This window comes from Aspergillus nomiae (genome assembly GCF_001204775.2).
Source record: "Aspergillus nomiae NRRL 13137 chromosome Unknown contig00183, whole genome shotgun sequence".
Classification (NCBI taxonomy): Eukaryota; Fungi; Ascomycota; class Eurotiomycetes; order Eurotiales; family Aspergillaceae; genus Aspergillus; species Aspergillus nomiae.
The window spans coordinates 1-24,407 of NW_015378238.1; the positions used below are offsets into that span (position 1 = coordinate 1).

The 24,407-nt window shown below is 47.7% G+C and overlaps 12 protein-coding genes across 12 annotated transcripts; 4 read left to right on the forward strand and 8 right to left on the reverse strand.

The window, feature by feature from the left end:
• ANOM_006857 (transient receptor potential ion channel family protein) lies at window positions 1–1,420 on the reverse strand (the record flags this gene model as incomplete). Its single annotated transcript, XM_015552113.1, has 2 exons — window positions 1–994; window positions 1,054–1,420. Coding segments are annotated over 2 exons (1,361 nt in total), but the record flags the coding sequence as incomplete, so codon positions are not given.
• A 1,169-nt stretch (window positions 1,421–2,589) lies between these two features.
• ANOM_006858 (uncharacterized protein) lies at window positions 2,590–3,318 on the forward strand (the record flags this gene model as incomplete). The annotated part of the gene is made up of 3 exons (XM_015552114.1): window positions 2,590–2,815; window positions 2,914–3,115; window positions 3,193–3,318. 3 exons carry the CDS (start codon window positions 2,590–2,592, stop codon window positions 3,230–3,232), a joined length of 468 nt encoding a protein of 155 aa, XP_015405813.1. The 3' UTR covers window positions 3,233–3,318.
• Window positions 3,319–3,949: 631 nt separating this feature from the next.
• Window positions 3,950–5,491, forward strand: ANOM_006859 (Zn(II)2Cys6 transcription factor domain-containing protein; the record flags this gene model as incomplete). The annotated part of the gene is made up of 2 exons (XM_015552115.1): window positions 3,950–4,026; window positions 4,099–5,491. 2 exons carry the CDS (start codon window positions 3,950–3,952, stop codon window positions 5,489–5,491), a joined length of 1,470 nt encoding a protein of 489 aa, XP_015405814.1.
• A 307-nt stretch (window positions 5,492–5,798) lies between these two features.
• Window positions 5,799–6,560, reverse strand: ANOM_006860 (uncharacterized protein; the record flags this gene model as incomplete). The annotated part of the gene is made up of 1 exon (XM_015552116.1): window positions 5,799–6,560. The coding sequence occupies one exon, from the start codon at window positions 6,558–6,560 to the stop codon at window positions 5,799–5,801; it is 762 nt and encodes a 253-aa protein (XP_015405796.1).
• Window positions 6,561–7,487: 927 nt separating this feature from the next.
• Window positions 7,488–8,699, forward strand: ANOM_006861 (FAD-dependent oxidoreductase; the record flags this gene model as incomplete). Its single annotated transcript, XM_015552117.1, has 1 exon — window positions 7,488–8,699. One exon carries the CDS (start codon window positions 7,488–7,490, stop codon window positions 8,697–8,699), a length of 1,212 nt encoding a protein of 403 aa, XP_015405795.1.
• A 212-nt stretch (window positions 8,700–8,911) lies between these two features.
• Window positions 8,912–10,900, reverse strand: ANOM_006862 (methionine permease; the record flags this gene model as incomplete). The annotated part of the gene is made up of 7 exons (XM_015552118.1): window positions 8,912–9,525; window positions 9,586–9,745; window positions 9,806–9,907; window positions 9,970–10,334; window positions 10,394–10,617; window positions 10,670–10,814; window positions 10,870–10,900. The coding sequence occupies 7 exons, from the start codon at window positions 10,898–10,900 to the stop codon at window positions 8,912–8,914; spliced, it is 1,641 nt and encodes a 546-aa protein (XP_015405794.1).
• Window positions 10,901–11,985: 1,085 nt separating this feature from the next.
• On the reverse strand, window positions 11,986–13,451 carry ANOM_006863 (monocarboxylate transporter; the record flags this gene model as incomplete). Its single annotated transcript, XM_015552119.1, has 2 exons — window positions 11,986–13,291; window positions 13,357–13,451. 2 exons carry the CDS (start codon window positions 13,449–13,451, stop codon window positions 11,986–11,988), a joined length of 1,401 nt encoding a protein of 466 aa, XP_015405793.1.
• Window positions 13,452–15,328: 1,877 nt separating this feature from the next.
• On the forward strand, window positions 15,329–16,279 carry ANOM_006864 (PLP-dependent cysteine synthase family protein; the record flags this gene model as incomplete). Its single annotated transcript, XM_015552120.1, has 1 exon — window positions 15,329–16,279. The coding sequence occupies one exon, from the start codon at window positions 15,329–15,331 to the stop codon at window positions 16,277–16,279; it is 951 nt and encodes a 316-aa protein (XP_015405799.1).
• A 437-nt stretch (window positions 16,280–16,716) lies between these two features.
• Window positions 16,717–17,677, reverse strand: ANOM_006865 (phosphotransferase enzyme family protein; the record flags this gene model as incomplete). Its single annotated transcript, XM_015552121.1, has 2 exons — window positions 16,717–17,144; window positions 17,206–17,677. The coding sequence occupies 2 exons, from the start codon at window positions 17,675–17,677 to the stop codon at window positions 16,717–16,719; spliced, it is 900 nt and encodes a 299-aa protein (XP_015405810.1).
• A 414-nt stretch (window positions 17,678–18,091) lies between these two features.
• On the reverse strand, window positions 18,092–19,120 carry ANOM_006866 (aldehyde reductase II; the record flags this gene model as incomplete). Its single annotated transcript, XM_015552122.1, has 1 exon — window positions 18,092–19,120. The coding sequence occupies one exon, from the start codon at window positions 19,118–19,120 to the stop codon at window positions 18,092–18,094; it is 1,029 nt and encodes a 342-aa protein (XP_015405798.1).
• Window positions 19,121–21,340: 2,220 nt separating this feature from the next.
• Window positions 21,341–21,619, reverse strand: ANOM_006867 (uncharacterized protein; the record flags this gene model as incomplete). The annotated part of the gene is made up of 1 exon (XM_015552123.1): window positions 21,341–21,619. The coding sequence occupies one exon, from the start codon at window positions 21,617–21,619 to the stop codon at window positions 21,341–21,343; it is 279 nt and encodes a 92-aa protein (XP_015405797.1).
• A 584-nt stretch (window positions 21,620–22,203) lies between these two features.
• Window positions 22,204–23,313, reverse strand: ANOM_006868 (zinc-dependent alcohol dehydrogenase family protein; the record flags this gene model as incomplete). Its single annotated transcript, XM_015552124.1, has 2 exons — window positions 22,204–22,736; window positions 22,803–23,313. The coding sequence occupies 2 exons, from the start codon at window positions 23,311–23,313 to the stop codon at window positions 22,204–22,206; spliced, it is 1,044 nt and encodes a 347-aa protein (XP_015405802.1).
• Between the last annotated feature and the right edge of the window lie 1,094 nt (window positions 23,314–24,407).

Here is a 24,407-nt window from a genome sequence, read left to right on the forward strand (position 1 = left end):
TATAGAAAGCCCCATTTGTTCAGGAACATAGTGTCGTTCTGTAGCATAAAGGCTGGGCTCTTGTATATCTCAACCGAGCGCCTGGCCTTGCGTATTATGCGTACAGCTGCCATGACCAGTATAACAGTCATCGACAAGAGCATGACAACGGCTAGGACTACCTCGGCAGGGGAATCATGACTGGCAAACTCCCAGAGACAGAGAACGCACACTGCAGGATAACACATGAGAATCAGACGGAGCAGGATGCCCTTCATGGTGACTGCCCATGTGTTGCTGTCCATCTTCGTACTGTCGGTTTTCCCGGATTTTGCAAGAAGACCAGAGACAAGGCGGACTAATCCTACGATCAGCATCGCGAATCCAATAAAGACCATGATGAAGATAAACCCCGTCATGAAAATATCAGTCCGCTCAATGCTGGCCTTGAAGCCAACACGTACGATGCCATAGATAGTCTTAGATCCCTCGGGCGCTGCGCCTTCCCCCGAATCTCTCTTCATCAGTGCACCTGCGCCGAAACCCAACGATCGCTTCCGCTTGAGCACATTGACTGACGTGTTTTCAAGGTCGGATAGCAAGTTCGACGAAGTCCCACCTGTGGCCCTGAGATACCAGTTGGCAATCTTCTGAATAAACCCTAGATGCATAATACCCAGGCTCCACTGGAAATTCTGAGTCCAGGACTCCACGATCGGAGGCATGTGGACGCTGGTCATGCCGAGGATGGCTTGAGACTGCACGAAGCCGAACAGCGCGAGCGCTTTGGCTGCAACATGCAATGCAGCATGTGAATACCCTAGTATCGATGCAATCCCCGACGACGCCAGACCCAGACCGATGACCAGTGCTATGACCCACCCCACTGCCTGCTGGTGAACAGATTTACTATTGGAGAGGCTGGCCTCCATGCAGGCAATCGGGGCCCCCGTATCTGTGGAATTAATGTAGACGCGAACAGATGCATCAAGATCCGGCACAGTATATGCAATGTCTAGCGGGATACATTTGTCAGTCTGTGTTGCACCAGTGGCGCGAGCGGGTGCATCTTACTCGGAACATCGTTGATGACGGACTGTGGCAGAGTCGTCTGGATCGCCGGAATCTCTAGCTTGCCAATGTTCATGGGACACAGGCTCTGTTCCTTCATCTGGCATGGGTCCAGTGTCTTCGTGATGACCTCTTTGCCGTAGGCCGTCAACGACAGGTCTGCCACCACATTTCCGGAGATAGCTACCGTGCCGTTGAAGCCCACGGATAGGAGACGGGTATCAGGTGTGAAGGTTACATTGAAAAATGTAGCTGTGAAGTTCTTGTTGTCGGTACATAGGTCTAGAGAGTTGGATTTGATTACTCGCGAAGCAGAGACGGGCGCAGAGCAAAGAAAGCTGAATATCGCTAGTATTGATATTAGGAGCATTGCTGCTTCGAACCAAAGAAAGAATAACAAAGAACTCGGAAGAAATCAAAGCACGAAGGGGAATATTTTCCTGGGGAAGAACCGGTCATTTGTGTCGACTGCACGAGCGACGAGATCGTTTGGATGTCAGTTTCGTGGAGCGCGCCTGGACCCTGGGGCGAGTTACCTCAGCTCACATTAAAGAGATTTAGGTTGACGTATGCTAGGGCTCAGTGTGGGACTACGATCGTCCACCAGCCATTCCGATGAACAGGTCCTCTCCGCGAGGATTTGCGGTCTCCTGAGAGCCGAAATCTTACTCTTACTTTATTCGGCTATGGCTCTACGACCGTACACAGTGTCTCTGTCGTGCCTGTGTGGTGATACTGTATTACCCTCTAACTGGTGCGTCTATGCCGACTGCAACCAGAGTGGGCATTGGCCGGAGGATGGAGCAAGTTATGTTTCTGCTTTGATATCTAACCACCCATGGTAATAGCAGACCCCATTTGTAACATGAAACGAGTGGGACACTGTGAAAAGCTTTGACTTCACTCCGAAGTAGATGATTACAATTAACGTCAGATTTAAATCAGTCAACAAAATTATTTAAGGGGATACCGGCCAAGTGAAACGGGGCAGTGTATTCCATGGATAACCATTGGGGCACAGTTATGATTGGTGTCTTGACGGGGCTGTGTTCAGCAGGATCTCTGGGTGAAATTGCTAAAAAAAAAAAAGAGGAAAGAACAGGGCACAAAAGAGGGGGCCTCGACGCTAGAAGAACTAAGCTCTAGGGTTCAGCGGCGATCTAAACTGTGTCCAGTATGTGTGGGGGACTATCAGTGGGACTCTGCCGCGTAAAAGACGGAACACAGGCAGGGGGAAATCAATCACAATAGCAGAGTCGACGGCCCTAAACGAGTACGGTTGACCTTCCTTAGTCAGGTACTGCGCCTTGGCACTCTGTCTGACCCTCTAGAGCCTTGACCAACCTCCTCTGTCCCATATCTTCTCAGGGGATCTTACACTAAGGAGATTCGCAACGAGCTTGTTGAAACGACGTCATATATTATGATCCACTCCCCACGCCCGACCTCTGTAAGACAGTAAAGGATTCCAGTGTATGTTGTCGATTCCACCCTTTTCCGTCTTGCGTGCCCCTGTATTGACTACGCGCGGGTGGGAAGATGGACCGCAGTCTCGGACCGTATCGATTTGGCTACCCCGACGATGGACTTGCCAGGTACATATTAGGTGATGCATTGGAGCAGTATCTCTCGTGCGATGAGTATTTCTGGTGGCAGAATTTGCGCGTCGGAAAGAAAGTTTTCAAATTCCAGGCCTTTCTGCATACCCGGGAGGAAGAACAGATGAAGATCTGGAAATCATTCCGGCAAATGAGAACAGTAAACAGTATGTTAGATTCTTCGCTCTTATCTTCCCTTTGTTGTCTTTTCTATTTATAGCTGTCTGAATACCTCCAATCGTCAACGCGTACTAAAGAATCGAAGGGCCAATGGAAGATGCCATTGATATTCAAAGGCCACGTTTGGGGCAGTTTCTGTTGACTTGGATGAAAGAGTCAGAACTTCGCCAGGCGAAGAATATCCTAGAGGATCAATGCGATGGGAGATATGGAAATGCGATCAGAGCTATAGAAACCGAGCTGGTCAACAAGAAGGGGGAAGACGGTGTAAAACATGGTTCCTCGTGGTTAGTAATATTACTTCTACTTCTCATTTTCTTTGGTTTCTTTCACTCTCCTCTCAGCTAACGGGGTATGAACCAAGTTTCCCAACGGGCTGTTTCTGCTGTGCGGATTGTTGTTAAATTATTCCTAATGGTGGATGCCCATGACGACGGATCTGCATACTACTCTCGATACCCTTATTTTGCGGTGGCGATATTTAGTTGCCAAGACATTTGTTGTTCAAAGGATGCTTAAATCAATTGGTCCGTTATGTTCCAGAAGGTCCACGGTGTGGATCTGCCACGTTGCCCTGCAGACTACGTTGGACAGAGCAGGAAGTTTGAAGTAGACGTAGCCTATGTATTTACGTAGAATGATTAAGGGTCCATTCTGTAGTAAACCAAAGTTTCACGATGTAACACCCCGGGCTCGAACTCATCTCCGGCTCTTCTTTCTGCTCCCCTCCGGTACTTAATAGGCCCGAATGGTTAGCAATGATAACGGACACGCCATGTTTGAGATATATATACTTTACTGGGGTACTCTCTGCCCCTTGTTTTTAGATACATCCACCCATAGGATACCGACATGACTGATGATAATTTGTGATACCAAAAATCTCCATCGCAACGTTCAGTTCATTTGACTTGATGAAGAATGAAGTATGACGATATAGAGTACTTGCCTACTACTCATCTCCAGGTAGGGCTGTGGCTGATGCACGTGGCTCGGAAAGGCAAAGCGGGGGCTTTATTTTTAGACTCAACGTCTGATTCCGAAGGATGATGACATTCTGAAAAGATACCTCCAGTATTTCCTGATAACTAGCGTATATGAGAAAGAAACCAGCAAGTGAGATGGGCTCAGTGTCCGAATTGACAAAGAAGTCTCGGCGCAGCGCGCCGAAAGTCAAGACTGGTTGTCTTACGTGCAAGTAAGGAGCGGCCGATACATTCCCCACTACGTGAGATTGAGAGATGCCTAACTTGACTCACGGCCTGTGAAGGATTCGCCGGGTAAAATGCGACGAGCAAAGGCCTGATTGCCTGCGATGCACCAGCACCGGCCGTCACTGCGACGGATATCCGTCCGACAACTCAGCATTGGTGCAGAAGTGGATTTGGAGGCCAGCCTCGATCAACTCATATTGCATCCCATTCAAAGTTCCTGGTAGCCAGGCAGATAGGCAGCTGCTACACTATTACTGCTGCCAAGCTGCCGAGAGCTTATCAAGTTATACCGATCCGACCTTGTGGACTACTTTAATCCTGCAACGAAGCCATCACGAGCCCGTCATTCGTAGCGCATTGGTGACCTTCAGTTCTCTTTACCAGAATCACCTATCTGGGGAATTATCTGGCTACAATAATGACAAACTTCCACCTTTGAAGACCTTACAGCGCATCGCCAAGTGCCATCGACAGCTGACGACCTATCTTTCCTCCCCGGGTGCTTTGCCAGAAGTCGCGCTTACTTGTAGTGTTCTGTTTTATGCCTTTGAGGCTCTCATTGGAAATACCAAGCAAGCGATCAAGCATCTCGACCTTAGCCTGACGCTCTTACAGCGATGTCAAAACGACTCGTCATCGTTGTCCAAACCCGATGATATTATTCCCCATCTGGCAGCTTTACTCTCATGTCTAGATGTTCAGGCCAGTGTCTACGATCAACAACGGGGACTTCCTAGACTCGCCTTGACATCCCCAAGCGAAACATGTGGCACGCAGAATGTTGTTCCTGAGACTTTTATCGATGTTTCTCAGAGCGAGGCTGTGCTTCTCAAGCTTCAAAATTGGATAGCCAGACACCTTGCAATTAATGCCAAAGTCAAGCATAACCCGTTATCGGAAATACCTCCACAGGTACTACACGAGAGAGGGGTCCTAGAGGGGCAGTTTCAACGGTACCTGACCGCGGTAGATAAGCTATACGAAGGCAGCGAAGAAAGAGTTGCTAAGCGTATATTGTTGCTGCGTATACAAGCACAAATGTACTACGCTGTAATCCTCCAACGTTTCCCCTGGCCTTGTGGGCTGTTGTCCAGCATCAGCCGTCCTGTATCGCCTTTAAAAACCTCTCGGTCCCAACCAGCTCCCGACGACTGGATTGACGCTGCCCTCTCAGAGATGTCGATTCTTCTTAATACGTCGCCACAATATACTGCCACCAGAAGTCGGCCATTTACATTATCGACACAGCTTGTTGGAGGTCTACTATACGCCTGTCTCAGGACGACTCGCCAGGACACATTGAAGACTGCGCTGTTCCTCCTGCAACACCCCAACCTACCAGGCCGAGACGGGTTGTGGGATGCTAAAGCGACTGAATCTGCCGTTCGTAGCCTATTGGCGAAGTTCAGCGCAGAGCATGATGCTGGCGATAGACTTTGTCCATTTTAGTCATATATTAATGGGATCAGATGGTTTAGTTGTGTAGATGAACACATTCAAAAGTGACTCATAGCTCGATATATGGGGAAGATGATATACTGTAGATCTCCGCTTATCACGATAGGAATGAACTAGGTCGTGTTTACAGTACACGTGCAAAGCATTGGCCGGACCTATGAAGCCGCCTCAAGCTGTATTAGGATTTTGTATATACAATAAGACTAAAGGCGCATGAGTGCAGGTATCTCGACACTTGTCCGTATGCCGCTTCCCGGGTCCATAATAGCTCCCGCAGACGCAGTTGTACAACAAACACCTACTCCCCGACCTCCACAGAGAGACAAATTCCCGGTGCGTTGCAATTATCGTATAGACCCAGGTCATTCTCCACGCGCAGACAAACCTCCTTCCACTCCACGATAACTCTGACCTGGTCCCTGGACAATTTGCGACCGGGCGTCTCTCCGTCGTCGGCACGCCAACCCAGCTTCCGGTCCACAATAACAGCCTCAGAGTTGCCTGTCAGTCTACCCCAGAGCGACTTCTTCTGTTTAGGCTTATTGTCGTTATTCGACTTTAGCGATTCGGTTTCTTTAGCAGATGTGGGAACCCCTTCCTGGCCCTCAACATGATGGCCACTCGCCGCAAGCCTAGCTCGAAGCGAGGACTCCAATTCTCGCAACACGGCCGGCTGCCTCCAGAACTCCATCGTATGTGCCTCACCCTCCAGCTGAACAAGCTTGACCACCGTCGAGGTAGGAAATCCGACCGGCTCTGGCGCTTTAGGCGTGGAGTAGCTAGTCTTTTCTCTCTGGTGTAGAGACGTGACATTGGAGGGAATGAAAATGAACGTGGTTTGGTACAGCCCTGATGACCCTTGCTCAGCAAGAAGTGGATCAACATACTGCTCGAGGAGAGAATGCACGCGCTGCACGCGACTCGCATCTAGATGGCGATGCAGTGGTGCTGCTACGTCGGGTCTCATGTTGTACGGTGGTCTCTGTGTGGTGGACGATCGGACGCTTTCTTCGTACGAGGGGATGTCATCCTCGCCATCTCGGTACTGTGACTTAGACATTTTGGCTGTCAGATGTCTATTTCCTTTTTCGTTTCTGAGCGAGAGTTTGATCGAGAGATTTATGATATGCGTGTAAGACGTAAGGCTGACAATTTATCCAGTGTCACTCTCACCACGTGATAGTTATTGTGTCACGAGGATTTGAGTGCCCTTACAGAGTCTTCCGACTTCCATCATATCCCTCGGCCTCGAGTGAGTCGCAGATGCGACCATATCGTAACTGGTTTGCGGATAATACGGGCTTAGCGCCTTTTTCCGCGTCGGGCGCAGAGCACAGCCATGATTTTCTGTGATACTATTCGCAGTTCCTTTTAGAGGAGAGTTTGTGCAGGATATAACTAGAGTCGACTCACTAGTAGAGCAATCCGTAGAGATGTGTCGAGATCCACGTATTATGCTCCTTGAAGTGTGCTATAGCTGTCTGGTCATTCGGAAGAGCATACGGATCGACAAGGTCCCGATAAACTGCCGAGTTCTCTCATGGACGGACGGGGCCAATCAATGGAATGTTTGAATGGTATGAAGACCGGATTCCACGAATCAGGGAATACGCTCTTAATGCTAGTGATTAAGTGGGGCGACTAAGCAGGTTCCATTCTACGCCGTTTCCAGCATGTCGATGAGAAGCCCGCTGCGAGCTATGTCGGGCGATCGGGCAAAATCCTCCGACCCAACAACGCCATTGTTGCGGTAATTGGCCGTTGGGTAAGAGTATCTCGATCGGAGTCTATCAGGCCGGCCCGATATTGTTTGTCGTTGTTTGTCACGCGAGAATAGTCGTAAAGTCCAAAGCTCACAAGACATAAAGGCAGGTTGAGCCCCTGCCGTTCAAACATGTAGTAAACGCTGTCTTATATACATCCACAAAGCGTTGTTACAGTACGTACCGCAGCATCAGAAATAGGACTAAATCCAAGATAGAACAGCATGTCCCGGCCGATTCTGATCATCGGTGGCGGTCTAGGAGGTCTCTGTTTAGCACAAGCCCTCAAAAAACACAATATCCCCTTCAAGCTGTTCGAAAAAGACGCAGAGATCGACTATCGGCCGCAAGGGTACCGACTGCGGATCAGCGAGGACGGGATCTACGCGCTCCAATACGCCTTGACACCAGAAATATACACGCTTTTCGAGCAGACATGTGCCGCAGGTCTCGCATTTGGGGTCCAGGTCAAACCGGACGGGTCGCCCGTGGATGCCGCACGCCGTATAGGACCCCCTCCAATCAAAGGTCCCAAACCGTATACCGTTGACCGGACCACGTTCCGAAAAGTACTTCTTACGGGGCTGAAAGACGATGTGTTCTTCGGGAAGGGGTTCGATCATTACACGCTGCACGACGACAAGGTTTCTGCGCATTTTACAGACGGGAGTGTCGAGGATGGTGCTATTCTCGTCGGTGCGGATGGTGTGCGATCTCGCGTTCGCAAACAGCTTATCCCGGGGGCCAAGGTCATCGACACAGGGATGCGTGCCTTGTATGGAAAGACACCCATAACGCCGGAGTTTCTTGCGAGGTTCCCAGAGCAATATCAACGAGGAATGAATATAGCCATTGATGACACTGTCTCAGAGGGGCAGGTGTATCTGCTTTTCGAATCCACGTGGTTCCCGAATGCGCATATTATCTCTGAGCCTGAGCTTCCGAGTCCGTATGTTTACTGGGTTCTTGGGGCCCATTCTTCGAGGTTAGGCATTCCGGATGAGGAGCTGCTGTGTCTTAGCAATGATGAAGCAGCGGATCTAGCGATCCGTATAACGAAAAGCTGGAGCCCTGGGCTACGGGCCGTCTTTGAGATGCAGGGTAGGGGACAAGCATCGACGTTAAGACTCTCATCTGCTCCGTTAGATCTTCCCGACTGGGATGTTTCACCGCGGGTGACGCTGCTGGGTGATGCAATTCACGTAATGCCGCCCACGGGAGCCTTGGGCCTCGTTACAGCCCTCAGGGATTCGGCGGATCTGGCTAGGACAATTGTCGATGCTGGTGGCATCGAGAACGTCGATGGGGGTGTGATTGGTGGTTATGAGAGTGAGATGAGAGAGTTTGCAAAGACGGCTCTTGGGAGGAGTTGGCATGGTGGTCTGAAGACCTTTGGACTGAGGCCGGTTGAGGAGTGTGAAATGGTTGATCTATAGCTGTTGTTGTTTTTCATTTTATACCTCCTGTTCATTCAGTTGGCTCTTGTCTTTGCAATTGGCGTGATCAGTGATGATGCTGCCTTGAACGTATCAGAGTGATATACTAGTCATGCCCACTAATCTACTTTTGATTGTACATGTGTTATCTGCTTGTTCTGTAGAACGTTCCGAGCAAAAATACCACAAAACTTATATTAAGCCATCGGCATCTAGCTTGTTTCGCTAATTTTTCGAATCCTATATCTAGTAACTTGAGATCCATCACTAAGCTCCACGGCAATAGGCTGCAATGTATACCTGAAGACCCAAGGGAATAGAATAAACCGCAGAAGATAATATATAATACCCAGTGACAAGATAGCCAGAGCTACTACGGGGCTTAGCCAGTAGGGAAGGTTAGTGCTTCCCTTTCCATTCGGCGGCGGGATGAAAGGCATAATAAGCAGGAACTTTGTACAGTTAGAAAAGTGGTTAGGAAGATAGGACATCCTAGGGTATGATGGAGGACTCACTATGCTACCTGCAAGATAGAATGCAATCACCACCCATGGAGCGGAGAACGACGAGGCCCAGCTCTCGTTCTTGGTGAGTCGGAGCTTGATTAACCCCACTGTGATGCATGCCAGGAGGAAGGTCGTTGGATATGAACTCAAGCTGACAATGAAATTGAAAGCATCGCCTGCCGGGGGCGCACAGATGAATAGTATTGTGACTCCTAGATGGACGGCCAACGCAACAACGGGCGTCCGGAAAGGGCGGTTCTGCATCATGATATTAGGGAAGGGGGTTATTCCATCTTTGGCAAGCTCTTGTAGGACGCGAGCTGTACGTAGAAATGTTAGCTTCCGGATTCCCAGCCTATCGCACACAGGCAGAGACTTACGGACGGTATATGCGATACCGAGCAGATGGCCCACGGCCGAAATGGCAACAAGGGCAGGAAGAGCTTTTGTTGCGGCCGAGTTTCCGAATACATTCCTAAATAGCGATGCCGCTATTGTGATATTGGAGTTGGTAAACTCCTCTGTCGGTACCGCAGCGAACTGCTCTCGTGAAATCTATCAGTAGAAATCTTTTGAATGATGTATGAAAGTGACACGTACGTAGGCTACGTTTGCCAGAAGATAAAGAACGGTGATTATTCCCATTGCTGATGGAAGGGCAATACGAAGAGTCTTCTGTGGATTCTTCACCTCCGATAATACCTAAGAAAGCAAAATATCTCAGTTAGAGAACGGAAGGATTCTCAGCCAGGGAAAGATCATACCGCATTGACATTGTCATAGCCTTGGAACGAAAAGATCGCATCCAGAAGTGCAGTGCCGATATTATAACCATTGTTCGATGTGCCTTTGAATGATGTGTGGATGTCGAAATTGTGAGGATCGGGCACCCTGCGGTGACCTGCAAGAGCAGCAAAGCCAGTGCATACGATGAAAAGTAAGGTGAAGAGCTTGACCGCGCTGAGAAGATCTTGTAATCCTCTTCCAACTCTTGGAGCGATAGTATGAAGACCCACTGCAAAGGCAGCGGCAGCAATAGCTACACCACGAAGTTTCCACGTAGTTGATTCAACACCTCCAGCAAGCAGAAGGTAGGAGGAGGACGTAATAGCGTTACTGGCGGAGACCTCTGGCCAACACCCCAGATAAGTAAACAAAGAATTAAATGGTTGGGAACGCGTTACTCACGAAGGAAAACACAATAAAAGAGATATACGCATGTTTGCAGAAGCTTAGGGGAAAATGATCGTTCAAGGTAAATCTTGATACCCCCAGACCGGGGGATGCCGCTTCCAAACTCCAGCATTACCATCGCACCACACGTAGAGATCATGCCCGCAATAACCCAGAGTACTAAAGCCATGCCGACACTTCCACTGAGCTTGTAAATAGTAGCTGGAGTTGAAAATATCCTTGTAAAGATTAACAACGGCGAGTTCTAGAGTAACCGAAAATATCACATACCCAGCCCCAATGATCTTATTAACGACTAGAGAGATTGCTCCGAATGTACCAATCTTTCTTTCCTGAAGGATATGCGACTCAACCACGTGCAAGGAGTCTTGCGATTTGAGATGGTCATTATCGGAGTCTTCGTTTCGTGAGCGCACTATGAGAAAGGAGCTGAGCAGGTATTCCTTTCTCTGAGATCGGTTTCTGCCTACCCCAAGTTATCGTGTCATCGTATTGTCCCATTTTGCCACTGTCGATGTGCAAAATACTCTTCGGGTACCGTTTTATGTGTTCGCGTTGATCTGTTGCGCATTTATATTCTTTAGCTTTCCCCACAATGAGAGGAAATGCCATGCAATTGCGTGACAGCAAAGTTATCATGGTTGAATCACATCAAGCCTGAAAGACTTAGATGATCCCACATGATCTCCAGTAACAGGGTGTGATAGGTAGTCGGTGGTTGGCCGAGAGGTTGCTAATGCATGGCTTCAGATATGCTCGCGATGGTGTCATCGCACCGGCGCGGCCACCACCACCGATTATTAGCTTGAATTTAATCTCCCCCTGTCAATTAAACAACGGTAGTGAAATTTATTACCGGCCTATTCTCATAAATTAAGGGGAATCCTTATGGAAATTCTACAGTTAAATTTATGTTGAGGACACTAGGAATATTCCTTGACACAAGATGGTCATGACGATCTTAGCCTATTGTTGACCACCATGAATTTACCATCCCAGAGGTTCAACGCCAGGGTATGGCAATTAAATCACGGAAGCCCTTGCAGCCCAACTCGAAAATTGGCATCAGGCCTTCTTGAAAACGTGGTCTTTACAACGTAAACCGGTGTTATGTCGTCTGCAATCTAATTAGATGGTAAATCAGCCCTGGATAGCTTGATCCTGCGGAAAGTTTTCGCACCGATGAGTGGTAAAAAATAGGGGAATCGCGTTCGCGTTAAGAACAACAACAGCGCAGTTTATGAGTCTCCAGACATTTATTTGGTACGAGACTCTCCCTTCTCTCATCGTAGCAATACAACCCTCGTTGCCCTTCTAGAACACCGGGCTTCTATTGAAACCTGTAGAACCAAGCTCAGATTAAAGACCTCAGGTGCCAGTGAATATCGAGCCCAGGCATCAGGTTCTCATGGATTCCAGTACTATCTTGGCTGGAGAGTTAAGGACGTACTTACCAAACTGCAGACGCTGGAAAATACCTTCAGTGTTAGTATTACCTAGGGCTATGTTATGACGAGAAAGATGTCAGATGGACGACAACGGGAACTGCCCCTCTTACACTCGATCTTAGTACATTTTGATAGTGATTACAATTTCCACAGCCATTGTGTCCCGCCCTGCATGCGTTCTACCATGACTTCCATGCGAGCCCAGAAGACGGTTACAGTTGATGCAACCATCAATGCCCCCACAAAGACCGCCATATATACATAGTTTTCTGGTGCCAGATTTCCTCCTAGAGATCCCACTAGGACACCGGCGACTGGCGTTCCAACAAATCCTGCCGCCCCCTGCAGGAAGTACATAATCCCCGTTATTCGCGGCATATTTTCCATTCCGAAGAACTCAACCAAGGCGGGTGAGAACAAGCCAATATATGCGCTCGCAAAGAGGCCGTAAAGGATGGTGAATCCAATAAAAAGACCTCTTCCGGATGATTCGTTCGCGGTACCGATAACAGTGCTTGGAACCCATAAACCTGCTGTAGACACGGAGCTCAGAAGAGTCGTCAGAAAGAATGAGTCCAGTCGTCCTATTTTGTCTGCCACGAAGCCAACCCCGACTTTCCCAATAGCATTGCAGGCATTGCTCAATGCGGTGAAATTCGAACCCTCCGAGTCACTGTACCCAAGGGTTTTGGAATAGGCTGCAATGTAGAAAATAGGCGTATAGTATGCCGCGCTTTGGAAAACAGCATTGAGGCTCTGGGCGACGAACTTGCGCGTTGTAACGATTTCCCGAGGAGGCAGAGGGACCTTCAGAAGACCAGAAACCCAAGACTGTTCCAGGGTCTCTTTCTGAAGCTTCGCAGCCATCTTGGGCTCCCAGCTCAGAACAGCGCCCGATGCACAAATCAGAACGGTGCAAATACAGCCTGTCAGACGAAGTGTATTCCGGAACCCAAGATTCTGAATACATGCTGTGAGTATTGGAGACCACACGAGACCCCCGATACCTGTTCCAGCGGAAATAATGCCCATGTTCAGTCCGCGATATTGTCCGAACCAGCTTGGTGGGACTGCCATAGATGGCATAAAGGAAAGGCAGGTACCGATACCGACCAACAGTCCTTGAGTGAGTTGGAAATGCCACAAGGCTTGACCAAAACTGGCAAGAACACTGGCAACCCCGTATATGAGCCCTCCCACAAAGACCACTCGCTGGGGGCTGAAGTACTTGCACCATGCCACGACATATGGTGCACCAAGTTTCATGAAAGCTGCAGCTATACTCCCGATCAACGAAATCTCGGCCGACGAAGCACCGGCGAATGGATTATTCTCCTTTCGCGACATATCCTCGTAAAGAGATTGGTATATACCAAAGCTGAAGAGGAGCCCACAGCCGGAGAAATTAAGCATAAAGGCAGCGACGATAATGAGGAGCTTTCGCCTGTCTCTGTGTAAGCTCGGCCCGAGTGAAAAAATTAACTAGATAGGGGATACCTCAGTACTTACAAGTTGGAAGGCTCGCGGGGCGTCTGTGGATTGCTCTCCGGGAGACCTTTCTCTGGAGCATTACATGCCTGCTCATTGTCTGCTGGTGTTGTCATGGTACTATCCTCAGTTCAATGATTCCTAATACCAAAGTAGCCCGAGTCCAGTAGAACAGATTGGAAAGGTCAATTAGGACATATTGAGCCATAGAAATTAAGCACTTGAGTCAGTGGAGACTTCAGTGCTTAAAAGCTTCAAGGATGGGAGTACTGTGGAAATGTTTCAAGCAAAAGCGGCCGGAGAAATCCAAACCTCCCCGGCGTGTCTTTATCAGCCGGAGATCAACATAGTTAACTATAGGGCGTCGTTCTCGTGGACCGCTTTGGGAATGGTGTATGGATGCGCCTTTTTGGTGGGCCCGCAGTGGGGTCAATCAAATCGCCTCGAGGCTGGGCATTTTGGAGAACGCAATGCTTTTTTTTCACTAAGTTCTCGTAGGACCAATATCAACGCAAGTTCGGAGGTTCTCAATACTTGGATTTAGGTCTCAGGATAGAATGGGCCTCCTCAAGCCCTAGTCCCGGGAATCAAGGCTGCTTCTGATTTATACTGTCGAAAATCGCTAGAAGTCCATAGATTCAATGTATCGTATATTATATCTTGCTAACCATGCATATAAGCGCTCAGGTCATAAGAATATAGACTTCTAAATACTTTCAACTGTGTTAATTAGTTTTGGTGAAGAAAAATATCCACCTTTGAGCCTGCCCTCTCATTGTGATTAAGGGGAGTGGGATTGCATGTCTGGAGACTTCCGATATGTCACCACAGGCTGAACAGCCCTGGCCGAATTGGCTTATGTGAGGGCTGGAATTATATCTTGACCATATGTTTCGCAATAGAACTCTCTTCCATGCCATCATATTCCGTTGCAGTTTTGAAATGCGCACTGATAGCCTGTTGTCTAACTACTAAAAGGCACAAAGAGGCCGCTATATCAAGTGAACCGGTGAATATCTGTACTTGCAAATATTAGTGTCCGGTTGACTTTCGCAGCACCCTGTCCAATGATCTCGCAAACAATTTGTTCTATATTAGCACAGCCTCTTTCGATGTCGTCCTCCACTTGTTCTTGGGAGATTACACGGTCAACCACTGTGCTTGCAAACTCTTCAAGAGATTTTCCTGATATCAGATGAGTTTGAAAAAAAGAAAAAACACAATAAATGAGATTAAAATGACATTAAATGACAATAAAGCCATCCGCATCACCCGAGATCCCTTTACGTCCTCCTATAGAGTGGTAAACCCTCATACTTCTTTATAGTCAACTATAGCTACCTAACTAATCGCCTTTGCTTAGTTCAACCGGGGAGCTAGGTGCAATCTCCGGTGACCAAGTCTGATCAAGGTCGGAGATCGCCAGTAGGAATAAGCATTTGTCATTTTAATGAGCCAGAATATGGAAGGCAAGGGAGCCAGTCATTCCCCATATTGCCAAGCATTCTCGAAGGCCAAGTCTCTGGGGCAAATAGGTACGGTTTGAGCTCTTCCATAGGTCTCGAATGTTCTCAAGTTTGCGAATCAAATAGGCAAGCAGAAGAGAAAATTTGCAGTTTTGCCACGTGCCCTGTACCAACTTTGTATCAGGTAAGGTCATATGCTCCTCTATAGATTTAGGATTGGGCCACTGATCCACATTATGTACCAGCAGATTTTCGGAACGATCCTCTATGATACATGCAGTAGCACTATTGTGGGTACGGATTGCGTGTAAAAGAATAGACAACCGGCCATACTCCAAGAAACGACGTATAATTGCAGTTTGTGTCTTTATCATAACTGAAAGCGGAGTCCACCCATAAGGCGAAAGATCGTGGCTTGGCATTTTGGGGAATAGTTTCAGTCAACCTGGCTGGTACTGTAGCCAAACTTCCCAAGTATAAATATTATACATCAACGTTTGACGCTTTTTGTTGAGCCCTCCCTGCGAATGACCATGTCAACCATCACCTCTACTCGCAATATACTCGACGCGGTCGGGAAAACACCATGCGTCGAGCTGCACCACGTGGTTCCAGATGGCTGCGCCCGTGTTTTTGTCAAGCTGGAGGGCTTGAATCCCACAGGCTCCTATAAAGACCGCATGGCCCGTTCTGTGATCGAAGAAGCTGAACGACGAGGTGATCTGAGACCCGGGATGACTGTGGTTGAAGCCACCGGCAGCAGTACTGGGTCTTCACTTGCCTTTGTGTGTGCAATCAAAGGGTACAGTTTCCTTGTTGTATCATCCGACGCGTTCGCAGAGGAAAAGTTGAAGACGATGTCCGCGTTTGGAGCGACGGTAGATATCGTCCACAGCCCAAGCGGGAAGATCACGCCTGAATTGATTCCGGTTATGCGTGACCGGGCGAAGGAACTCTCCCAGGGGGAAGATTACTATTACGCAGACCAGTTTAACAATCCAGATGTCCTTGTCGGTTACGAAGGGCTAGGTCGTGAGCTTCTGGAGCAAATTCCGGAGGGCATTGATGCATTCTGCGGTGCAGTGGGTGGTGCAGGAATGGTCATGGGCGTGGCCAAAGTCTTGAAAGAAAATCAACCGCACTGCAGTGTGACTGTCCTGGAACCTGCTTCAGCGCCTGCTATCACTAAAGGCCACGGCGGCCTACACTCGGTGGAAGGTATTGGAATTGGATTCCTTCCACCGATCTTGGACAAACAACTATACGACAGTGCCCTTGCAGTTGAGGAATCGGAGGCCCGTGCCATGTCACGGCGCCTGGCAAAGGAAGAGGGCATTTTGGCTGGGACCTCTACAGGCCTCAATGTAGTAGCCGGGATTGAGCTGGCAAAACAACTAGGGCCTGGAAAAGTTGTGGTTACCGTTGCTTGTGACACGGGTCTGAAATATGTGCGAGGCAACCTCTACACAGCGGAGTAAAAAGCCTCATTTTTGTTCTTTCAAGATCCAGATGGGTGGACGGGTGTTTCACTGCAGTGAAATGTTAAGCCAATGTCACATTTCGAGTCTTTGGTTCGGTAGATAATTTGAAGTATTAGCCGAGTTCATTCCTCTTCTCTATACCCCAAACTGCCAAGACACGGTCTACATAATTGTGGATCTAATGGAAAAGCGTTGGAAAGGAAGGTCAACGTCCAACAAGCTAGTAAAGGCTTATCCTAGTAGCCGACCGTAACCGGGTAACCCTAATAATAGCGCTAGCTATTCGTATCTGTTGTGCAATAGCTGATGGTGAAAATGGTTGTTTCGGAACTCGCCGAAAGAACTTGGGTTTCAATCATCATGGTGTATGTTGGAATTGTATGTGCTTTCTCATATCTCTTGTCCTATTGTTTAATCAAAGATCGATACAGGTTTCAAATGGCACCCATAGCCATAGTGTATCCAGCAAAGATCTCAAACTCTTGCACTCGTGGGAATAAAAACTTCTCAATCCAGACCAGGCCCCATTCATCCTCATACCAGCACGTATAACGGGCTTTGCAGTATTCCCAATAATCCGGATACCACCCTGCTTGTGCCCAATCCACAATGGCAAGAATGCGCGCTGGTCCGGTAGTAGACACGATTATGTTGCCTCGATGAAGGTCCGCATGAGTAAATTTAATCTCCCCAGTGTCGGGCAGAAACTCTCTATAAGGGTCCTTGTACCTATTTAACATAGGAAAACGCGACTGCGGTAAGAAAGAAAACCAGTCATTAAATTCCTCGATGCTGGAGAAGGGCCCGGCTTCCCGCTCTTCTTGGAAGACATATTCCAAAAGTCGCTTCTGCCCAAGAGATCCTCGAGAAAGCCCTGTTAAACCATCCTGTACCTGGCACCCCAAGTTGGCTTTTCGACATACTAATATACTTGTCTGAAGCTTCTTGTTCGAGTTGACGTAGACCACCGATGATGTGATGTAGTTGGTCACAAAGTGCATTTCTATCCAGAGTACTCAGCCAATCCCAACGATCCAGTAAAGTCTGCCCTTCTATAGGCTCCATGTAGATAAAAACATTGCTCTCTTCATCAATTCGCCATCCAAAAACTTCCGGGACGGGGACCCTCTCTTGAAAGGTCATCCTAATGAACCGAAGACATCGGGCTTCTGCAACTGTAACATAAGGACCGAATTTGACGATAAGTCCAAGATTTTCAAATGTGACAGGCCGTGGTTGAGAGCTTGTGGACGCATCCCCAGATGAAGCCTTCACTTGCGCTGGTGTTGGAAGGTGTCGATTGGGTGACCTAAAGAAAGATGACTCGAGAAAGACAATCTCTCGTTCATTCTCTTCAGACAAATTAAAGGATTGTAGCTCGTTGATTCTTTCCATACTGTGTGGTATTCTTAAACACGGAGTCCTGATTATCTCGTGTCTTCGGCTCCTTATGTGTACGCGTTAAATGCTCCAGATCGCGACCTTACACTTTCTCCGTTCCGTAGTTAATATATGATAAACTTATAGAACCCCTACATGCTAATTGCTCTAAGAATTGCCAACACTCCACAGTTCACTCTACCAATAGAAAGATAGGTTAATACGACTTGTCGTACAAACATTTCAATAAGAGTACCACAGACCGTCATCCCTGAGCCATAAGGATATTTTCCTTGAAATTGACGAAACAAACATACACAATCCTTTCTACGATGGCCAGGAATATTTCTCATCCTGCAGCTGCACCGAAAGAAGAACAGAGATTATGCCCATGCAGTGGTATACATCTTAGGCTTCATATATTGTTGTCTATACCCAAGCCTTAGTAGCATTTTGGATCGACTGCTCTAAGCTTGTCCAACCAGGAAGACCTGAAATTCTCTTTAAGAGTTCCTCAGCCCTCTGATTTGCGACCTTACTCATATCTTCGCCTATATTAGGAATATCTTTGACAAATTTCCGCTGTGGATAAAGTCGCCGTAGGACAGCTAGAATATCGTTCCATGTATAGGGGTGTGCAAACGCGAAGAGGCGCTCATTCTGTACATCGGGATAGATAAGGGCAGCAACGTGCACACGTGCATTGTCCTGAACATCAATATAATACTGTGGCGGGTTGTGCTGAAGCTCCCCTTCGCCTGGGAATCCATCCCATACAGCCTTAATCCATCCGCTGCTGCTGCGATATCCCTGATTTTCTGGGGACAGGATTGTACCCATATTGACGTTCGAGAGTACCGTGTTTAGGACAAAGGGTGGCTTGTCCTCCATGAACTTCCACGCAGCCCGTTCGGCTTGCGTTTTACTGGCGGAGTAAACATCTAGGAGTCGCTGAAATCCTTTGTAAAGAGGTGGCGCCCAGGCAGCTTTAACAGCTGCTTCATTCCAGGTTGTTTTATCTATACTAAATATCTTGTTTGGTTGCGGACTGGCGGCCGCTGTCGAAGATGAGGTGATAACAACCCGTTGCACCGAGGGTTCGGCGGCGGCCGAAGCAAGTATATTGATAGTTCCATTGACAGCCATAGGGACGGCGATATTGGGGTCGTGAAATTGCCTTACGGGTGCTGCAACGTGGACTATACCGGCCGCACCCTTGACGACCTCATCGAACGCCCCATCGTGGGATATATCGGGAACTTCGGCGAGGGAGAATCGTTTGGACTTTGTACCGAAATAGTCATTCAACCACGAGTCTTTCTCGGCGTTTCTCACAGTGCCCCGGACCTCGTACCCGTGTTGCAGTAGCTGATCAACCACGTGGCTGGCGATATAACCATTAGCTCCTGTCACGACGACGAGGGAGCCTTTGGGGATAGCCAGATCAGTAGAAGACATGATCGGAGTAATATTGGAAGAACGGATGTAGTGTGGGAGGCAGAGCAAGTGTCACGGTAGATTTCTGTTCAATGTGGGGCAAGTTATAACGATATTATATACGCTTTCCTACACATGTAGACCCTGGAAGCCTAACCTAGAGCATATCAATGACCCAGTTTTGTCATCAAGGGACAACATTCGAATATGTCATTGAGTACGTAAGAATCAATACTATTGACCAGGGAATCGAAGTCTCCTATCGGTGCTATACATTTTGGGCTGTAACGTTGACCAACAGGCGTCTGGAGCCGCCCTCACGCACCAGGCCCGTCACGGAAACAGTAATCTCACCACCATTTAGATGGTAAACTTTATCCAGAGAGGGTTACCTTGGCCCACTTGCCTACTGGGGTGAACAGAGCCCGATAAAAGTCTCCGTATTGAAGATTGTGCATCAGAGCAACATGTCTGGTGGTAACGACAAAGCTTTGAGTTATCCTGGTACCATCTGGAAAGTGTTGAAATGGGGTTGTATGCTGGATACACTATTTTCCCCTATTTGAGTCCTTCATATATTTCTATTATAACTATCTGACCAACTCCAAGGACCCGTCTATACTACACAGAACAAAGGAATGTCTCTTCTCTCATCAAATACGCTGATGATCGACATACCTACAAGCGTAGATAACCGGTATATTATGTTACATATCATATGAGTAGACTAGGATATCAGAGCTAGCTTAATAAGTTCCTGAGCCATATACATACCCCACTGTACCAGTCCCAGGTGCAGATTGTATACAAGCAGCATTCTGTTATTAAAGGTGACCTTTTCCTGCTTGCGCGCGTGGGCGAAAGCAATAATGGGTCCGGGCTCTTATCCAGCCCTTATCGTACGATATGCTTGCATCATGCAAGTCCAACGGCAACAAGTGATGCCCTTTCAGCATCTGATAAATACTACCGACTCCTGTCTTGATGAGAGAGTACGCCGTATATAAAGTAGCCGTTTTCTTGAATAGCTAATAAGACATTGAATAGCGGACAGCTTCGAGAAGACATCATCAACCGTGGGTCGGCCCGATATTGAGGACTCGGGAATGGCCGTGTGTGTCCCGAGTGGATCAAACTGCATTCAAGACAAGGCCAGAGCCTGATATGAGATACGGTGGAACCACATCAAAGAAGCCAGAAAACGTTATATAAGGGCATAGAAAGCTTTCGGAATGTGTGTGCCTGGGCTCTTTCCTTATAAAGGAGGAGTTCTCGCTCCTTTTGCTTAGCACGTGTGTGGAACCCCATTCTAGAATGAACCCTAAATATCAAAGAAGTCGAAAGGTGTCCCTCAAAGAGCGACTATGCCAGGTCACTTGTGGCTGGTACTCAATGTCCATGGCTACGGGTGGTATTGCGGTTTGGTTCATAATACAACCCACCAGTTCACCGGCCTCGAAACGATCGGAAAGATTATATACATCTTTAATCTGGTTCTTTCCCTCTCAATCTCTCTTTGCCTGAGCTTCCGTTTTCTCACTAGGCCATGGGCGTTCACGTAATCAATTTTGTAGGTGTGAGACTGCGGGCAAACAAGCTCAGATACAATCTCGAATCTACCAAATTCCGTGTGAAGGTCACGAGTTCGGGTAAGTGCGTTCATCGGTCGATCCATATCAGCGCGATTTATTAGGTGGATAGCGCTGGGGTTGAACAGCTTTAAGATTCTATGGAACGATTGATTTGAATCTGTCTGGGTATTGTCAGCTAGCGATGAAATATTTGTTATCATGATCTCTTACAGGTTTCCGTTCACCTTCCTTACCAATGAGTGACCTTCGAGGATGAGGGATAATGTGCGCTACTTCCAGATACGCCATTGTATCGCGTTCAGGAAGTAGTGATTTCCCCTCATCATCTTTCAAATTTCATCTATCTTTCCTGTACCGACTCTTGGCTTCCTGAGCATCGAACTTCCGAGTAATGACACATCGATGGCGATCACGGTGAAGGCAATCGCGTCGCAAAGTTGACACGCGTTGTAGGGTGCCAATAGCAGTTCTACGGTGGGAAGGAGCCGGTGTAGGTTGGGGTGTTTTGACTACAAACGCGTTCACTAAAGAGAGTAAGTGTCTTGTATTCAATACAGTCTGCAAACTTACATGGCAAGAAGAAGTTGTCTACTAGGTACCGAGCGAATGCACCAAGACATCCACTTAACTTATCTTTCTCTTCCGCCGACTAAATACAAAATCCAGCAAGATGCGACAAGATGGGGTCAAGATCGGTTCCTCTACTCTCGTCAAGCAGGCCTTGCTGAATATAAGCGAAAAATAGGCCCAAAAAGTCATCCTTTTCAAAAACTTCATTTCTCATGAGATCGATAAGAGTGGCTGGTTTATAGCCGCTGTCATTTGTCTGCGAAGCATCGAAGTGCACGATGATCTTGTTAAAAGTCTCGATTGCAAGGTTAAGCTCTTTGGGCTTCAAGAGCCGTGAAAGATGATGGCGATCAGTCATACTGTTGGTGTTGTATCCAGATGTCTGGCTTTTCCAGCATCAATGTTACTGTGTCGGAGATTTTACCTACGTCCTAGGCAGCTATTTGACAAAGGGCCTGTAGGTGCTAGGCCTACTTGGGAATATGTGATGACCTATTTTGGATCAAAAAAGGACCTCGCCTTATCTCATAAGTTATAATAACTTTTCATCCCTTCTTACTACCCTCACACTACGTATACAAGGCCGTGGTCTAGTTGAAATGACGTGGTGGGGTTAACCCTGATCCCCGAAAGTGGACCCGTCTCCAAATTTGGGGATTGTTTAGCAAGCCTCTTCGAAGGATTTTGAGAACAAGTCCCATTTCCTTGGGATCAAAAGCAATAGCCACACTGCTCAAGGGAAAATATTTGCGGACGGTGTTAAGCTATTAAGCTCCGATAGCACAGGACAAGGGAAAATATCCTTTATTTACTAATTCTCTAGCGGTTCAACTGGCAATGATTCCGTCGTATTGGACTAGTGGGGACATTTCTCAATTGACCTTATGAGGCAAAATAAAGGAAAAATTCTCAGTCACGCCGTTAGAAACATAGCTTGTGCGACTATTCAGCCACCTTGATACAGACCTTCCCAATCTGAGAGCCGGATGCCATATATTCGTAGGCTTCGATAATGGATTCCTCAGTGAACTCGAAGACCTTGTCAACAGGTAGCCGCAGTCCCTTGCGGGCAACAAAGCGAGTAACCTCTTGGAGAAGTTGAGTTGAGCCAACAACAATACCACGAACAACGGCACCCTTCGCAAGAGCCAAAGATGCGACATCAGGCATCTTGGACTGTTCAGCTTGAGAGAGGAATCCGATGACTGAGATATTGCCTCCCATCTTAACAGCATTCAGACTCTCACCAATTGTACCTGAGCCTCCGTTCTCAAATATGTAATCGACACCCTCACCATTAGTGAAGCGGAGAGCTTCCTTGGACCATTCGGGGTGTTTCTTGTAATTGATCGTATAGTCGACGCCATATTTCTCTTTCACAAAGGCAAGCTTCTCATCACTGGAGGAAGTGATGATTGTCGTTGCGCCGGCGGCTTTCGCAAGGATCAAGCCGGTGATAGAGACTCCACCGGTTCCTGTATAAGATCAGCATCGGAGCACTTGGTACACAGATTGTATTTGCTTGTTTTATTCTGTCTTACCTTGGAAGAGAACAGTCTGGCCTGGCTTCAATGGGATGTTCCCGTACAGAGCATTCCAGGCAGTCACACCAGTACAAACTAAGGTCGACCACTCACAGAAGCTCAAGGGAGATTCCTTGGGGATTTGCACAGCAGATGCGGCTGGAATGCAGACATACTCTCGGAGAACACCGTCAATAGGAGCACCCTGACCATTTAGCCAGTTCATCTGTTGCCCAAAGAGATTGGAGATGTCAAAAGTGCCGATGACATGATCATCAACAGCAATATTGTTCACCCCTTCTCCAACTTTGACAACAACACCAGCAGCATCAGAGCAGGGGATCACATTATCCTTGACAGGGAACGGGTATAGGGAAGTCGCAACAGCAACATCACGGAAGTTTAAAGAAACCGCATGCACCTTGATCAGAACTTCGTGCTTGGATGGCTCAGGGATTGGCTCTTGGAAAGCCTTGAGATTGCGAACCGATGTCCGTGGACCATTGAGGCGGATAACCTTCTGGGACATTGTGAAGAGCGGCGGTTGAAGATCGATTTAATGAAGCTTGATATGATTGTAGATGAATTCGAAAAGACACTTTCTCGGGGTATCTTGACACTATTTATATGTTCCCTGTGGCTAGCAAGTGATCTATAAGCGCTTGCTTGATAATCGGGTCAAAGTCGATTTCTCCAAAAGACCCATGGTTGGTGGCGTGCTGAAGGAACAGAGTCCACGATATTTCCCACCCACTCTTGAATCTCTTTCTTAGAAGTTTCCTAGTAGATAGTTAGGGTTCCCTTGAAGAGTACAGCGATACACATTACTAATGGTACATTGTGGAACGGCATACATGCAAAAGCGATAGATAGTGGAGCTCGGCAAAGAACTTAGACTGTGTGGGGATTTGGAGATGGAGATTTGGGGATTGAGTTTTGGAGACAGTATCAATTGAACAGGAAACTAAGGCCCCTCCATGGTAACGCTCATTATATCTAGAAGTGTAATCTTCGGTCATCCCTGCATTCCTCAGTGGCACTATATCAGTATGAAGTAGATCCGAAGTTGTAATAGACAGACGAATTATTCCTATGGTAATATTGCTCCTTGGGCTAGGATCTAGGTCGTTCAATGCAATTCCCTACTAGTTAACAACGACACTCATGTACTATTGAAGGGCAAATACAGGGCCTCTGCATGTACTACTAGCAGGCTACTAGCAGCACTACAGCAGTCAGTATAGAGGGTTCTAACGATTACCAAGCCAAACATGCCAAGGCTGCAGTAATAGGCTGCCTGAGGCATCCAACCAACCATGGGAACGCGCATCGTCCTTCTCCGAGTCCGTCGCAGGCGTTTTCCTCAACGGCCAAGTTGCTCAATACGTCTATTCAGTTGATCTGAGCCATAACAAGGCCTATGATAGTTCGTGTCGCTAGTGTATTATTGCAAAACTGGTTGTTCTAGGCGACCGGCGAAGAATGTTTAACAATGGCGTCAGCGACTCCTGGATCCAAGACCAAGGAAAGAGACTTTCAATGCGCTTATTGTAATCGGAAATTCCGCAAACTGGAACACTTACAAAGGCACACAAGGAGACGTTAGTATATTCATGTACTATG